Source organism: Phocoena sinus, chromosome 12 (genome assembly GCF_008692025.1).
Source record: "Phocoena sinus isolate mPhoSin1 chromosome 12, mPhoSin1.pri, whole genome shotgun sequence".
NCBI lineage: Eukaryota > Metazoa > Chordata > Mammalia > Artiodactyla > Phocoenidae > Phocoena > Phocoena sinus.
In genome coordinates, this window is record NC_045774.1 from 50,462,328 (window position 1) to 50,480,550 (window position 18,223).

General features: G+C 36.8%; 1 protein-coding gene across 4 annotated transcripts in view; it reads left to right on the forward strand.

Annotated features, from left to right (window-relative positions):
* SESN1 (sestrin 1) overlaps positions 1–18,223 on the forward strand; it is a 106,067-nt gene that overhangs the window by 82,131 nt on the left and 5,713 nt on the right. The window contains exons 1-6 of one of the 4 annotated variants that reach the window (XM_032651115.1): positions 2,233–2,470; positions 9,298–9,363; positions 10,192–10,392; positions 11,022–11,204; positions 13,078–13,320; positions 15,884–16,031. In XM_032651115.1, coding sequence (XP_032507006.1) covers positions 2,369–2,470; positions 9,298–9,363; positions 10,192–10,392; positions 11,022–11,204; positions 13,078–13,320; positions 15,884–16,031 — 943 coding nt within the window. In that variant the 5' untranslated portion in view covers positions 2,233–2,368. Of the gene's footprint in view, positions 1–2,232; positions 2,471–9,284; positions 9,364–10,191; positions 10,393–11,021; positions 11,205–13,077; positions 13,321–15,883; positions 16,032–18,223 lie in introns of those variants that run through there. The other 3 variants (XM_032651113.1, XM_032651116.1, XM_032651114.1) reach the window with 3 other exon arrangements.

Consider the following 18,223-nt stretch of genomic DNA (forward strand, 5'->3'; position numbering starts at 1 on the left):
CACAATGATATTTGCAGGTCAATACAGTTGTTGGAATTCTTGGTTAATAGATTTATTTGGAGGCAGCTTTTTTATGTTAGAGAAGAGAGTGACTAATTCACAGTTACTGCTCTATCAAAAAGAGCAAAAATCAGTACTCTTTGAAGACCTTAAGTCAGTCTTTATAGAAACCATAAAGGAACCTTGACATTTAATGGCTTGAAAGGGTCTCAGTAAGGACTGAATTAGAATATATTAAAGTTATTTTTCTTTTTATGTAAGGCAGCATCAAAATAAACTGAAACTTTCAAAGAAGGAGGAGGGAGGGAGGGAGAGAGAGAAAAGAAAAAGAAAGGAAGGAAGCAAGGAAGAGAAAGAGAAAGAAAGAAAAAGAAAGATCCTAATTGGAGCTTCCTATTCAATTTCAACATGTTTCTTCAATAAATATTTATCAAGCACAAAGTATTAAACATGAACATATATATACATACACACATATACACACATATATGTATATATACACATGCGTATACACAGTTTGCAGTTCTAATTTGCATTTAAACCATTTTTGCATTAGCTAAATGCATGCTTTTTCTTGCCTCATTAGAAAATAGAAAGGTAAACATTCTCCATTTTGTAAATGATATTTTAATGTTACAGACAAGGTTATGCCCCGCTAGACAGCTAACCCCCACTATTTTATTCCTTCCAGAAAATAAAATCACAGCTCAACTCTTCTAGAGCCAGTCATTTTTCACATACTTCCCTCATTAAGTAGCTCTATAGCTCACAACCCCTACATCAAGTCCATTTATGTTTCCACGTTATTCATCTACAACCAGTTTATATCTTGGAGGGTATGTCATATTGCTGCAAATTGGATGGTTTACTGGGTTTATTTTTGCCTGTGTGTTTGTGGCTGAGTGGGCATCAGATTAGACTGTTTGTTTTTGTGGCTGTGCTCAGAGGAAGAGAGCTTGGACGTCTCTGTAACCTTTTCTTCTATGTCAATATTAACCTCAAATTGCTTTTCTTGACCAGTAAAAATATTTTGGGTGCTTTAGCAATTTACAAAAGCAGTGTATGAGAACATATAACATCATTTTATTTATCTGGAGAAGATAAATAAAAAGTAACCATTTTTAACCTGCTACTTTTAAAATGTGACACTTTAAGAGCTCAAAGAGTAACTCAGTTTTCTCTGAGACATTGTAACCTCACTCCTAAGACTGAAACTTATTTTCATTTATGAGCCCTGGTTCTGTGTCTGTCAGTATTATTGACTTAAACTCTGCTTGTTTCCTTCTATCAGAATGTTCCAACTTTTTTTTTTTTTAACCTGAGCATGTAAGCCTTTGAAAATACGGGGCAAACATGCAAAAAAAGAGACCTAATTTAGGAGTTAATTTTTTAAAAAGAAGTTAATGGAGCCCTGTAAAGAAATAGTGTTGACACAGGACTTGAGAGATTTGTGTTCCAGATCCAACAATGTCAGTTATTTGTGTTCCTTTATGACCTGTTTTCTCACGTTCCTCATCAGGTTTCAGAGATTCTTTCTTTAGAACCTAGGGCGCTTATAAGGAAACAAATTTTAAAGCTTTCGAATATACTTGTGAAGAAAAAAAATTTAGAGATCTGCTACCAAGGCTTATCTGTGTAGGAGAGTGATATTTATAGTTTCTACATAGCTTACCCAAAATAATTTTACATTGAATATGGGTCATGGTCCCCTACTTGTTTCTTCATTCTGCGGCCCAGTCAGCGCTGTTTGGGCATTATTGGAAAGAAAGGGAAATTTCAAAAGTTCATAAAATGTGAAGCGAATTTGATTCCTCCTGGTGGTGTCGGGGTCAGCCTAGAGGTGGGTTGCTGTTTGGCTCTAGGTAAATGGACCCGAGCGGGTGGAGGGAGGGCAAGCTTTCGGCTGCTGATGCTGGGACAGGGACACTTTTGCCTTTCAACTGAAGCCCGACGGCTCGCGCTGCATCTTCCAGCCGCAGTGCACGCACACCTCCCGGCGGACCGAGCCCATTCCGACCCGAGGATTAGCTCCTCGCGGGAGTTCATTCCCTAGAGGTTGTTTCTCGGCCGGCCGCGTAGCCCGCCCCCCGCGAGGGCCCGCTCCTCAGCGTCAAGGGGGCGGGGTGCCGCGGCGCTGCGAGCCTCCATTGGCGCGCGCGGCCGCCGACTCGGCGGAGTAACGGAGGGGGCGGGGCCGCGTGTCTTGTTTGTTTGCGCCGCCCCGCCCCGCCCCGCACTGCCTCAGCCGTCAGCACGGACTGAGGCGCTCAGCCTCTGAGCGGAGAGGCCGACAGGCAGCCCGGCCAGCTTTCGCCTCCTCCGCGCCGCCGCGGCTCCCTTGCGCGTCCGCAGCTGTCCTCACGCCGACATGCGCCTGGCCACAGCCGCGAACGAGGCGTATACGGCCTCGCTGGCCGTCTCGGAGCTGCTGGGCTGCAAGCAGTGTGGCGGGAGCCGCGGCCAGGACGAGGTACCAGGGCAAGGGACCGGGCAAGTGGGCGGGCGGGCACCCGGCCAACTGCTTGGGCTGCACGGAGGTCGCGTCGCTTCCCCGCCCTCGCACCCTAACAGCTTCGGAGAACGCTCCCCGGGGAGGGCGCCCCTGGAGCTACCGCCCGGACGGCCGCCCTGCCCGGCCGGGCGTCGCAGGCTGGCCCGCGCCCCTCAGGTGAAGCGGCGGCCAGTTGGCGGGGTGGGGGGGGGTTGCCACTGAGAGTCGTCCCCGGGCAGAAAATGTTGCGGCTGGGAGGGACAGCTGCCTCGGTCATTTAAATGGAAGTCTCCGAAACGTAAATAACGTTGTCTTCTGTACAAGTCTCCACAAGCCAGAAGAAACCTAACAAACTCTAGTCTCACGGTAGAACAGCCTGTGGATTTTTTTCCTCCTCAGCGTCTTGTCAAAACACATTATTCAGGGACCCTCACTCTCTTCGCCTCCTACTTTAAAAAAGAAAGAAAAAGAAACATATTTCGGTCAGTTAAAAATGATGTTGCCTAGAATAAGTATGTACTGCCAGCTCTATGACGTTATGCACAGCGTTTACTCTTGTATTAAACTATCCCTTTTTGTGTCTGAATTGGCCTTCAGAAAGAGCTATTTAATTGTAACATTTTGTATTTTTCCTAAGTGGCTGCAAATAGGGCACCATTTGAGAGTTACTAATACACCTTTAACTCAAATTTGAAACTTTAAAAGGCTTTAATTCAAAAGGTGGCAAGGGAGAAAGTAGAGAAATAGTAATTAAAATTTAAATCAGAATGTTTTAAGTATTGACTTAAAGAAATGTAAATACGAGGTAATTTCTCTACTGCCCACTAAAATGACTCAGTGTTAGTATTTATATGTATATATATGTTTTTTGTAAATGGATTCTACACCATGATATACTACATATATTCATATAAACTTAAATGAAGACACTTTCTCCTGAAGGTTGTAGAACACCAAATGCTTTTTCTAGATTTTAGCATTCATGGAAGGCTATAGAACACCAAATGCTTTTTCTAGATTTTAGCATTCATGGATACATAATGTGCTCCTTGTTTCTAGATAATACAACCTAAAAAAAGTCTCATAACTGTTGCTTTGAAACTTTATCATAGAAAAGAGTGTGAAAGTGTTGAAATAGAATTTACAGTTTCTGTTTGCAGGCCGTAACAGATCTGTTCTCATTTTGAGCCTCAATCATTGTGCTTGAATCTGTTATTTCTGTTGGTATTTGTGTGCAGAATCCTGGTTTTTGCCCAGATCTAGAATCTCTAAATATAGCCATGTCAACTGGAAGATATAGATACATTTTATCAATAGCTTGCACATTGATTACAGAGCCTATGGGATTGTGTTCGGGACACCAGGAACCTTTGTATAGTTGTATTTCATTTTTAAAACCTCCAACATGTGGGAAGATAAATTAGGAAGTAGTGCTTTATAGGAAAACTATTCACTTTACAAAAGAATTAATAACACGACTCTTTCAAATAGCAAGCTTCCACAGTGCCTTTAAATTAAACTCTTTCCAGGAATGGAACTCCTGACTAAAGTATAGGGCACACATATGGCCTAAGTCAGCCTTATAAAGCCAGTACTTTGAAGTCAGTGAGTTTTAATTTTTCTAGAATGTATTTCATAGAAGACCAGACACTGGAAAAAGAGGTACCTGAACTTTGAGTATTTCTAAATTCCCTATAAAAGAGTTAATGACAATTTTAGAAGAAGCACTAGTACATGTCGTTATAATAGGAAGATTTCTTTATAATGCTTCTAGACTTCTTCATTTCTATTTAAAAATTTGAAATGTCAGAAGGCTAGCTAGCACCCAGCTATAGGCAATGATTCTCATAAATAAGGAAGAGTGGGATGGGAACTTTTACTTTTTACACAGCATATTTTTGCCTTGTTGAAATGTGTTTCAAACAGAACTGCTTTTGTAATTTTTTAAAATATCAAAATTAATATTATTGTGATTATCAGTATTAAGACATCTAGACAGTTTAATAATGTACCAAGTGCAGTGAGAAAAAATAAAATGATTCAAGTGATCTAATCATTTTTACTTTTCAACTAGTTTTGCATGTAGATAGACACTGTAAGCCAACAAATGCTCTCATTTTGCACTTGTGGCAAACTGTTCATTTTTTTGCTTAAAGATATTCATATGGATTCATAAATGTATCTGACAAATTTGAAAAATCTGATTAGAACAGTAAATTCATAAACACAGATTCATACAGTGATACATTACATACATTAGTCATTCTGTGGTACTGTCAACATTTGCTGAGAATTTTCATACTGTGAAAATTAGTGTGTTAGTATACACTGAAGAGGAAACAGATATCGCGTCAGAGATTTGCAGCAATGTTGTGATGGCAGAGGCTGTTGCTATGTCTTCAAAGATGCTGATTAGGAGGACTGTTGAGAGAAGACTGTTAGTTCCCATGTTAGATTTCCCAGCCACACCTTCACCAAGAGCCTGTGAGGTTTGTGCTGTGGTTAGCATTTACATCTGCTTCACAACAAGGCCATTTGCCGTTGGCAAGTTCTGCCTCCTTGAATTTAGATTGGCCAAAATTTGTTCAAAGTCTGTAATTCAGTTTCTTACAGGTACATATGAAGGCACAATTGAAGGAACCTTTAGGACGTTATGAAGTGCACTTAGTTTGGCTTATGATCACACCATTGAAGACCTGCAGTGCCTTATTTTTTTTTTGTAATCAATATCTGCTAGAAAATAGGGTAGCAACTAATTTGTCATGTGACTAGGAAGTGTTTCAAAAGTGAGTTTTCCAGAAAGTTGAAACTTTTACCCCTTCAGAAATCAAGAATACTATTGTATAATAATAATGGTATCTAAAAAGACCTTTAAGTATCAAAAGCTCTTTTTAAAAAAATTTGTTCATTTTTGGCTGCATTGGGTCTTCGTTGCTGTGTGCGGGCTTTCTCTGGTTGCAGAGAGTGGTGGCTACTCTTGGTTGCGGTGCGTGGGCTTCTCATGGTGGCTTCTCATTGCAGAGCATGGGCTCTAGGCACGCGGGCTTCAGTAGTTGTGGCACGCGGGCTCAGTAGTTATGGCTTGCAGGCTCTAGAGCGCAGGCTGAGTACTTGTGGCGCATGGGCTTAGTTGCTCTGCGGCATGTGGGATTGTCCCAGACCGGATTCGAACCCGTGTCCCCTGCATTGGGAGGCAGATTCTTAACCACTGTGCCACTGGGGAAGTCCCTCAAAAGCTCTTAATGAGGAGCTTTTGAGAGTAATTAATTAAAGACACCAACTCTAGAACCAGACTTCCTGGCTGTTTTCAAGATAATTGTCACCTGTTTCCTTTTCCCATAAGTTAGAGCTCAATTTGTGTGCTGTGGAAGGCTAGATGGAATCAATGACCTGCTTCCTGACAGTATCTGGATTAGGATAAATTGGGATGTAGATTCAGAGTTCATAAAATTCTGTTTTACCTAGAACTAGCCATAAGTAAAATAATGAAATTGGAGTCTTAAATATCAGAGATTCCTTTCCATTCTTTTCCTTTCTTCAGTTCTTCTATTCTGTCCCCTGCTTTGTTAGACTGGTACTTCACCAAGGAATGAATGTGATCTTAACAGTAAGAGGTTCTTAGCATAATAGGTTTATAGTCCATTCCTGAGAATGTTTGCTTTTTCTTAACATCCTGTTTTAAAACACATAATTTTTCATAAAATACATAAAAGAATCTATTTCTAAAGGAACTGGGAAAGAAAGATTTGACCTTTGAAGGCAAGGAAGAGGGGAGACAGTGATACCAGTATGGCCACTAAATTTGGCTACAGGGATAGACTTTCAAAGACTTGAGAATTAGAAAGGACCATTGGGAAAGACCTTTGGCATGCCTATAGGAAAATATTCCATTTCTGAAACATTAATAGTCACTTTCTCGGAACTGTAAAGCTATTGTTTTGTAACAGTTTGATATATAAACTATCTATTTGGTATAGAAATAAAACCAAAACAATATACTTCAACCTCTTTGTTTTGAGGCCCATGTGCTAGGAATCTGGTCTTATTTTTTAAAAAATACACACACACACATACACAATCCACATGCTGCTAATGTATTTGTAGGATAAAGTCCTAGAAATGGAATTGGTAATTTTTTTCCCTTTCCTTACAAATAGTAACATAATATATACATATTATATACACTTTGTCTTTTCCCCCCCACATAATATATCTTGGAGATCTTTTAAAGCCAACTTGTATAGGACTGCTTCATTCTTTGTAAGGACTTCATGCTATTCTAGTCTATGATCATACTAAACTTTATTGAAACAGTACTCTATTGATGAGCACTTAGGTTGCTTTATATCTTGTACTACTAGAAACAATGTTGCAGTGATTATACTTTTACACATGACAGTTTAGAAATGTGAGTATAGGGTAATGTTTAGGATGGAATTATTGATTAGGGTATGTAACTTTTAAATATTGATCAGTATTTCAGATTGCCCTCCTAGAGGTTGTAGTAATTTATACTCCTTTTATGTTTCTTGATATTTTTTCCTCACACTTCAAAACACTCCCATCAGAAAGTATAAGCAATGAATGGCTATTTCTCCACTGCCTCTCCAACACAGCCTATCATCAAACTTTTTGATCTTAAGCAGTATTTTAGGTGCAAAATTGTATCTCAGTATACTTAAATGGCAGTTGTTTTATTATGAGGGTTGATCATTTTTTCAGCCATTTATATTTCATTTTCTTTGAACTGTCCATGTCCTTTGTTCATTTTTCTGTGAGGTTGTTGGGGGTTTTCTTAGTGATTTGTCTTTATGTATTAAAAAAATTTAGCCCTTTGCTATATGAGTTGCAAATATATGTCCAAGTTTTCTGTTTGCTTTTGACTTTATATGTTTATTTTTCCCATATGAAAGTCTTTATGTCATCAAATTTATCAATCTTATATTTTATGATTTCCTGGTTTTGTGGCATTCTTAGACCTAAGTCCACAGGTATTTTCTTCTAATACTGTAATGTTTTTTATTTTTGTTTTTTACACTTATATCTGACTTATTGTGGAGTTAAGAATGATTTAAGCCTCCAATTTCACTTTTTTCTGAGTGGCTCTCCAGTTGTACCAAAATCATTTGTTGAATAATCCATTTCTCCTCCTTTGAAATGCCACCTTTTGTATGCTAAAGTCATAAGCATAGTGTCTCTTAGGTAGAAAATGAATAATAAACCCCTGAAATGGGGTGTTTGCTAAAATGCATTTTGTTTAAATAAGATAGTAAAGAACTGAGAAGGGGTATTGATTTTTAGCCTTAAAGTCTTGCCCCATATATTTTGTTAGAAATGTATGTAATTAAATCAGAAAGGCCAATAGAGTCATCATTTTATATAAATGGCTGCATTTGTGCCAAGATGATGTATTGAATAGCAGGAATGTGTGTTTTTTCCTTGCATTTATTGTAGGATATTAAAATTGAGACACATACATGGCCAGGCCAGTGAATTAAGTGCCTCCTCTAATGAGGGGCATGGTTATTAGACATTACAGTCTTCAGTATAAGTGTGAATAATCACTGACCTCCAATACAAGATTATTTGAAACATATATAAAATTTTAGATTTAGTTGGCAAATCCAGCCTACTTTGAATCTGAATCTTGAGTTCTCCTAATTAAGATTCTCTTCAATTTTGTCCTGCCTGCTTAATTTTTAAAAATCCATTCTGCTCAAAAGGTTTTCATTCACTTGGACCAGATTTCTTGAATTGTTGCCACATGTTCTTCTCTGACTGCCCCCTCCCCCCTTTTTTTCCTTTAAAAGGAAAGCATCTGGTTTATATCATGAAGGACTTTTGGAAGCAGTAGAGAGAGGGTAGAAATAATATTTGTATGTAATTATATAAGCAAGGGTTAATGTTTAGTTGTTAAAGAAGGAGGGGGTTTTTTGTTTAGAGACTAGAGTGATAGGACATGAGCCTCAAAAAGAAAAAAAAAGTCTGAATTACATTTTGGTTTTATTTCTATTAGCACACTGTATTGAGGGAAAAGATGGAAGCCTAACAGTAGATTGTCAGTTTTTGTTAACCACACTACACTGTCACATAAAGTATAGAATTCTAGGTTCACTATGTCAAAAGGCAGAAAACCATTTATTTTTTAATTAGTTGAGCTCCTCTAAAATATAATATAAGCAAAGTTGATGAGATTCTATAAATTAAAAATTTAAGGAAAACTCACAAAATTAATTTCTCTAAAATTGTTTTACTCAAGCACAGAGAAACCATGCCTTGCACTACTTTCTCTTTTGTGGATTTAAATAGCTTTTTTATTTTTCATAGTATTTCTGTTCTTGTGAAGTGTTATTATAGATGTAGTAATAATTATACTTCTTTCAGTTTAAGACATCTAGGTAGAGGTTATGGCTTTTTCATTTCCTGACAAGATGCACAGGGATTGATATTTTGGTTGGTTGGGTTTTGGATGTACAAACACATTGGTCTTATTTTGTATCACTGACAATCCACAGGGTTGGCTGCTATGTGCTGAACTTTCTGTTCTAGACTTTCTGCCAAGTACTTTATGCAAAACTCTGGTTTTAGTGAAACAGGTTTTATTGTTTTTAGTCAGAGTTGTATTATAAACTGTTGTCAGCTATGTGATGCAAACAGAGAATCTGGTATATATATATGGCCATGAAAATAAATCACCAGAACAAGCCAGTCTCTGTTCAACTGGCTGTTTTTCTCTCCCATTCCTGTGGCCTCAGTTCATGTTGTTTACTGCTGGAGGCCTGAGATGGTGTAGTTTTCTTTTCTAGGAACTTGGAATTAGAATTCCTCGACCACTAGGACACGGACCAAGCAGATTCATCCCAGAAAAGGAGGTATGTTGTTTGTGAAAGTACATAGTGAATTGTATGCTTTTAAGGAAAAGCTTTCATGACCCACATCTTCGCATCTGAACAACTTGTTGGTCAACAATATGCTTTACACAAGTTAATCATCATGTTTTGGCAGTGAATATGTGGGATTAAAAAGCTGTTATAGTCATGTTGATTTCTAGTATTTCATGATGCTTTTCTAACACCCATATTTAGTCAAGCAAAGGCAAGATTTGTTTCTGACCAATGATATGCCACCTGCTTATATTTAGATGTTGTTTAGGTGTGCCCATAAGCCGAGTTACTTGGTCTTGGCCAACTCCACAGGCTGGTATCAATGCTAGATTGGATCTTTAATTCTAAATATGTAAATGCTCCTATACTTTGTTTTCACAGGGATTGTTTACTGTTAGTTAATTTTGGTTCTCTGTAAATTGAGGGAGAGTAGGTGTTGTTAAAAGGAAAGGCATTAGGGTCTGTTTGCAAGCTCTGCAAATTTTGATAATCTAAATCTGGATTCTGGATTTAGATCTGGATGTCTGGATTCTGGTCAAGTCTGCAAGCAGCCTATCTAGATGGCCTTTAATGTCCGGCCTTTGTTGTTTTTCCCCTACTACATGATATGTGACTCTTTATTCTGCTATCTTGCAACAAGTTGAGTTAAATTTGTAGAATTATAACCTCTCTTTAAGCCAAATTTAATCTGCTTCTAGGTGACACTTAGAGTGCAGTGCATGCATATTCCTTTTTTTTTTCCTTCCCCTGCATGTTTTCTTTCTTTTACACCAATTTACAATTTCTGAAACCATGGTTTTCCTCTCTTTCATACAGATTCTCCAAGTGGGGAGTGAAGACGCACAGATGCATACTTTATTTGCAGATTCTTTTGCTGCTTTGGGTCGTTTGGATAATATTACCTTAGTGATGGTTTTTCACCCACAATATTTAGAAAGTTTCTTAAAAACTCAACACTATCTACTCCAAATGGATGGGCCATTACCCCTACATTATCGGCACTACATTGGAATAATGGTTTGTAAACATTCAGTGAAAAATTCTTTCTGCCTGCTTTATTAATCTTTTTAAGAGATGGTTAATGCTTCAAACACAGGAATAAATACTTATATTCTAACTTCTAATTGAATTCCTGTTAGGTAGTATCTATTTTTCCTCTTTCTAAATAAGTACGCTGTCAAATATAATAGAAAAAGAAATATGTATTTACACTCTGTTGAGAACCATTTTCTATTAAATATGAGAATAAAGTAGAACACAAGATTATTTCACTGATAGTTCAGATTGACATAAGTGGTGGTACTCACGTTCAATTTATAAATAATATTCCATTGTTTTATGGTTGGCACCTTAATTGAAGTTTCTTCTTAATCTGAGGTTCTGACAGTAGGTATAAAATTTTTGTAAAGTTCAGATACTTTGATCAGATATTTTATTTGTTCTTGGGATATTTTTGAGGTGCTTTCTATAGTGTATGAATTTTTAAATGTTTATATGAAAACTTCATTTCTGTAGTATATGGAAAATTTGAAAACATACTAATCAAAAACTTAATTAGCTGTTTTGCATATTGTAAAGAAAAAGATTTGTAGTTGTTCAAGATTTTAATATGTGTAATTAGAATAATCTTTTTGTTTTCTCTTAAGGCTGCAGCAAGACATCAGTGCTCCTACTTAGTGAATCTCCATGTAAACGATTTCCTTCATGTTGGTGGAGACCCCAAGTGGCTTAATGGTTTAGAGAATGCTCCTCAAAAACTACAGAATTTAGGAGAACTTAACAAAGTGTTAGCCCATAGACCTTGGCTTATTACCAAAGAACATATTGAGGTAAGTAGAGAGTATATCTAGGGTGTCATTAAAAAAAAAAAAATTAGACTAATTTTTAGAGCAGTTTTAGGTTTACAGAAAAATGGCACAGGAAGTAGAGTTCCCATATTCTACCTCCGTCAACCATCTACCACCCCCCGCCCACACACACATAGTTTCTCTATTACTAACATCTAGTATTAGTATAGTACATTTGCTGTAACTGATGAATTAATAATGTCTAATTTACATTGGGGTTCACTCTTTGTGTTGTACAGTTCTATGGGTTTTGACAACTGCATAATGTCGTGTTATCCACCATATGGTATCATACAGAATAGTTTCACTTCTCTCAAAATCTCCTATGCTCCCTCTATTCATCTCTCTCCCCTTCCCCCTGAAACTGCTGCTCTTTTTTACAGTCTTTATGGTTTTACCTTTTCCAGACTGTCATATAGTTGGCATCACACAGTATATAGCCCTTTCAGACTAGCTTGTCAGTATGCATTTAAGGTTTCTCCATGGTTTTTCATGGCTTGGTAGCTCATTTTTTATTGCTGAAAAATACATGTATGGATGTACCTCAGTTTATCCATTCATCTATTGAAGGACATCTTGGTTACTTCCAGTTTTTGGCAATTATGAATAAAGCTTCTACAAACATTCACATGCAGGCTTTTTGGTGGACATAAGTTTTCAACTCAGTTGGGTAAATAACTAGGAGTGTGATTGCTGGATCGTATGATAAGCTTGTGTTTATTAGCTTTGTAAGAAACTGTCATCCAAAGTGGCTATACCAGTTTGTGTTCCCATGAGCAATGGATGAGCATTCCTGTTGCTCCACATCCTTGTCAGCATTTGTTGTTATCAGTGTTCTGGATTTTAGCCATTCTGATAGATGTAAAGTGGCATCTTGTTGTGTTATCTTTTTAAAATACCATTTTAAACTAGTTTTGTCTGGTTCTATTAATAAAGATAATAGAATAAAAGTAGATGGACATTCTCTAAAAGAATCTACCATGCAGTAGAAATTCTTAAAAATACAATATATTTTTGGTGTTGTCTTTCTCTTTTTTTAGAATATTTATTTATTTATTTATTGGCCATGCCTCAAGGCTTGTGGGATCTTAGTTTCCTGACCAGGGATGGAACCCATGCCCCCTGCAGTAGAAGTGCAGAGACCTAACCACTGAACCTCCAGGGAATTCCCTAGAATATTTTAGATTCTTTTATGTAATTGAAGCATCTTTTTATCAAGGAGATACAAGATTTGAATATGATTAATGCAATGTCTGTTACATTGTCTAGTAATATAAAATTACATATTATAAAATAATGAAGCAGAATGGACACAGATTTGTAAGACTTTGAAGAACTGTAGACTTTACCTTGAGCATAATTTTTAAAATAAATATAATTTGATGATTTAAGAATATTCAGAGTCAAGTTGTTCAAACCACTTTTTAAAAATTCCTTGAGGAGGCCTGATAATAAAGAAAAACAGGCGTATTTTACACAGTAGCTTCTACTTTAAACACAAATTCATTACATTTGGTTTGAGACTGCACTAACAACGTAGTTAATGCATTCATAATCCATCATCTGAGATATGGCAACTGCTTTTAAACAAAATGTATTCTACATTTTTAAATCAGGATTTCAGAAAGTCAAAATAATAACGAATGTCATTATCAGTTTATCTTAAGCTCTATTTGTGAATACATATTCATAAAAATTAGCAAATTCTGGGTTCTACATGCCTCAAATTGTAATTTTATCTTAAGTTTTATATAGTAACTAATCCTGTTTTCAGTAGGTTAAATACCAAGATGAACTGTATTCTTTCATCAATACCATACCCCAGCATAAAAATGTTCTCATTTTTTTTCCCAAGGGACTTTTGAAAGCTGAAGAGCACAGCTGGTCCCTTGCAGAACTGGTACATGCAGTAGTTCTACTTACACACTATCATTCTCTTGCCTCGTTCACATTTGGCTGTGGAATCAGTCCAGAAATTCATTGTGATGGTGGCCACACATTCAGACCTCCTTCTGTTAGTAACTACTGCATCTGTGACATTACAAATGGCAATCACAGTGTGGATGAAATGCAGGTCAACTCAGCAGGAAATGTTTCGGTAAGTATCTATTATTTATTATAGGATCATCCTAAGAGTAATCACAGTAATTGCTGTTATATTATTTTTTCATTTGACTTTTAAGAAAATCTACCCTGTTAAGTCCAAAAAGATATTAGGCCCCCATACCTGTTCATTCAGCCAGTATTTATTGTCTGCCTCCAAATGCTCAGCACTAGTCTGATGCTAAGGGACATACAAAATTATAAGACCCTCTAGGAGGTTACATTTGAATAATTTTAGGATCAGAAGCCACCAGCAATGTGCCCCATCAGAGCCATCTGGTATTGAACAGCTACTGAGTGAGATGAGGGGAGACTGAGAACAGTGGAACTTGGTGGTAGAAACTTCCTGATGCTGATCACATCCTTTTGCACAGAAGAAACAGGCTGTCTTCTTAATTACTTTTTAGAAGATTTAATCAGCCTTGATCTGGAATTTCTCCTTTTAAAATACTTCTTCATGTTTTAACTTCTCACAAATATATATAAAAGTGAATGTAAATTTATTAAAATGCTTTTACCTCTATTCCTTCTCTTCTCTGGCTTTTATATTTTCTCAGTTATGTTATTCCTTTGAAACAGATCAGAATGAGTTGAATTTTCTATAAGCAAATTTGAATTCTATATATGATGAGTCAAAATTCCCTCTGCATTCTTTAGCTGTAGTGAAAGAGAAAAGGGTTTATATTTCCAAATTGAAATCAGAGAAACAACATTACAGCCTTTTGAATACTTTGCACAGATTTTCTCAGTTGTATTATTTTAAACAGATTTGGACAGGTTAAATTTATGTATTTGACTGTTAACGTATATTTGACTGTGGGCAAGTTATCTAACCTCTCTGAGCCTCCATTCTTTCATTTCTAAATGAAGGTCAAACACAAGGTTATTGTAAAGTTTAAATGAAATGTCTCTAAAGAGGTAAAAGGCAAAAAAAAAAAAGAGGTTAAAAGGCCTAGTACAGTGCTTGGCATTTATCAGGTACTAAATAAGAGGTAGCATTTACATATGGTGAGATTAGCACAGGAGGGAAAATCATGTTCCCAAGGTTGATCACTGTGCTGTGCTGGCAACGCCCAAGACCATCAGTTCCACCCTCTGTTGAGCTATCTGGATTGTGGTTAGAGGCCTGCATATGGCCACTGATTGTTTATCAAAGCTTAAAGGTTATGAGAAGGTCTAAGGGAGAGTACATCAGTTGCTAGGATGCTTAGAGTTGGATTGTTGTCCTTCCCCACCTTTGATTTAGTACAAGGCTAAAGAAAAAGTACTGTTCCTAGTTATCCCTCTATTAAATGAGATAATAGTGAAATAATAGAATTTTTAAAAACTTCCCTAGTAGATAAGCTCCCTGTTCCCAGGTGTTGAGCATTTTTTAGCAATAAATATTTTTAAATTAAGATATGTACCTTGTTTTTTTAGACATAATGCTATTGCACACTTAATAGACTACAGTATAAACAGTATAGTATAGTACAGTATACGGTATAATGTACAGTACAGTATAGTGTATTTTTGGCTGCATTGGGTCTTCGTTGCTGCGCGCGGGCTTTCTCTAATTGCAGCGAGCGGGGGCTCCTCTTGGTTGCGGTGTGCGGGCTTCTCGTTGAGGTGGCTTCTCTTGTTGCAGAACACAGGCTCTAGGCGCGCGGGCTTCAGTAGTTGTGGCTCATGGGCTCTAGAGCAGAGGCTCAGTTGTTGAGGCGCACAGGCTTAGTTGCTCCACAGCATGTGGGATCTTCCCAGACCAGGGCTCGAACCCGTGTCCCCTGCATTGGCAGGCAGATTTTTAACCACTGTGCCACCAGGTGAGTCCCTAAACATAACTTTTATATGCACTGGAAAACCAAACAATTCATGACTCGCTTTGTTGCAGTGGTGTGGAACTGAACCCACAATATACCTGAGGTATGCCTGTCTATTGACAACATGCCCAGTGTACACAGTTGATGCAAAACCACTTATACTTTGTGTACCTTATTTAACTGATCAAGTAAAAGCTTAACTCTTAAATATTCAGTTCTGTTTTAAATCGACAAGTGTTAAATTTTAATTTTTAAAATTTAGCATTGATAGTAATATTATTACTAATTTTAGTAATAAAAGGTAAAACATTAGAATGTGTTCTTAAAATCATTTTTCTCTTATATTTTAAAATTTAAATATCTGTATATATAATAGGCCAAATAATTGTTGTTTTTTTTGTTTTTGCGGTATGCGGGCCTCTCACCGTGGTGACCTCTCCCGTTCTGGAGCACAGGCTCCGGACACGCAGGCTTAGCGGCCATGGCTCACGGGCCCAGCCGCTCCGCGGCACGTGGGATCTTCCCAGACCGGGGCACGAACCCGTGTCCCCTGCATCGGCAGGCGGACTCTCAACCACTGCGCCACCAGGGAAGCCCCAAATAATTGTTTTTGATTCATCCATGTGCATTAAAATTATAAGAAGATCTTTTCTTATATTGTATTAAGATGCAAATTCTTATGAAACAGACTTAATAAAATTCAAAAATTTCATTCCGTGTCTGCCATATGTAACCTTAATTGCACTTTCTTTTCAGGTAAGTGATTCCTTCTTTGAGGTCGAAGCCCTCATGGAAAAGATGAAGCAGTTACAGGAATGTCGAGATGAAGAAGAGGCAAGTCAGGAAGAGATGGCTTCACGTTTTGAAATAGAAAAAAGAGAGAGCATGTTTGTCTTCTCTTCAGGTAAAAGCAACCATTACATAGTCAATAAAATGTCTATTGTGTCCAAAAATAAAAGCCCAATTTTTTAATTTAAGAGAATTTAAATAAAAGTATCCTTTTTTATTGGAATATAGTTGATTACAATGTTGTATTAGTTTCAAGTGTAGAGCAAAGTGAATCTGTTATACATATATCCACTTTTTTTTCAGATTTTTTTCCCATATAGGTCATTACAGAGTATTGAGTAGAGTTCCCTGTGCCATACAGTAGGTCCTTATTAGTTATCTATTTTGTATATAGTAGTGTGTATATGTCAATTCCAATCTCCCAGTTTATCCCTCCCCCCTTTCCCCCCAGTAACCATAGATTTGTTTTCTACATCTGTGACTCTTTGTTTTGTAAATAAGTTCATTTGTACCACTTTTTTTAGAGTCTACATGTAAGCGGCGACACATGGTATTTGTCTTTCTCTGTCTGACTTAACTTCACTTAACATGATAATCTCCAGGTCCATTCATGTTGTGGCAAATGACATTATTTTGTTCCTTTTTATGGCTGAGTAACATTCCACTGTATATATGTACCACGTCTTCTTTATTCATTCCTCTATTGATGGACATTTAGGTTGCTTCCATATCTTGGCTATTGTAAATACTGCTGTAATGAACATTGGGGTGCATGTATTTTCAAATTATGGTTTTCTCCATATATATGCCCAGGAGTAGTGTTGCTGGATCAGATGGTAACTCTATTTTTAGTTTTTTAAGGAACCTCCATACTGTTGTTCTCTATAGTGGCTGAACCAGTTTACATTCCCAGCAACAGCTGTAGCATTTACTCTTTGAGATAAGATGATGGCCATTCTGACCAGTGTGAGGTGATATCTCATTGTAGTTTTGATTTGCATTTCTCTAATAATTAGTGATGTTGAGCATATTTTCATGTGCTTTTTGGCCATCTGTATGCCTTCTTTGGAGAAGTCTGTATTTAGATCTGCCCATTTTTGGATTGGGTTGTTTTTTTGATACTGAGCTGCATGAGCTGTTTGTATATTTTGGAGATTAATTCTTTGTCAGTTGCTTCGTTTGCAAATATTTTCTCCCATTCTGTGGGTTGTCTTTGCTGTGCAAAAGCTTTTAAGTTTAATCCAAATATGGCTTTCCTTTTAGAAAGGTTATTGCATAGGTAGTCCTACTTCTAGAAAAGGAAGTTATAGTGAAAACAGCACTAGACTCAGAGAGAGGACATTCGATTTGGGTTCTAATACTAAAATCACTGCTAATAAACTTTGTGAATATAAGTCATTTAACACTGAGTGCTTTTTTTCCTCTTCTTTAAAATGAGGAAATTGCATTCATAAAGGCCTGAGATTGCTTCCAGCTTTAAAATTCTATGATTTGTGAAAAGGAGCTACTTCTTAGATAACTAACAACAACGTAAATCCTTTATGTTTGGCCTTTATCAAATGTAGGCTATAGGATTTAATATGTAAACCAGATAATTTAAAGGAAAAAAGTTAATAAAGTGTGTCAGTGTATTTTGACAATAATAGAGTGGGACGAAGAGTATATGTTAAAAGCAGGTTTCTTAATAGCAAAGAAAAAATCAAATTTGTATAAATGGAGGTTGGATGTTAGCTTGAGGAGAAGTCTTTGATTTTATTTACTTGAAACTATAATCTCATCAACCCCTAAACATGAAGATAATCTGAAAAGGCTTAGAAGCAGTGCAGGAAACATTGTAAAAACAGTGACACACAGAACCTCTTTCCTTTGTTCATCATTTTAGAATTGTTTCTAGGACCTTTGAGCTGTTAAAGAGATCATTTTATATATTGTGTGACATTAAAAATAGTCCAAGTGCTAAAGTTTAGAGCATAAAGTTTAAAGTTTATATTTGTTATCACCATAAAGATTATTCAAAAGGGTGTTCATACTTGGGAGTACATACTTTTCAGTAGAACCTAGTATCTATAAACTACAGTGGGGACACAGAGGGAGAGAGGATCTGTGAAAGAGAGGAATGAAAAACAGGAAATTCAACCATGAGTATTTTTTTTAATAACAGAATCTACTTTTATTATATTCCATTTACTAGTAAGTAGGCTATTTCTCTTTATAGTTTTAAGACTTTATTTTAGTTGATACTGGTTACTCAGTGTCAGAGAAAGGGTAATCCTGTTTTTACTTGTTATAGGTAAAATGAATTTTAAC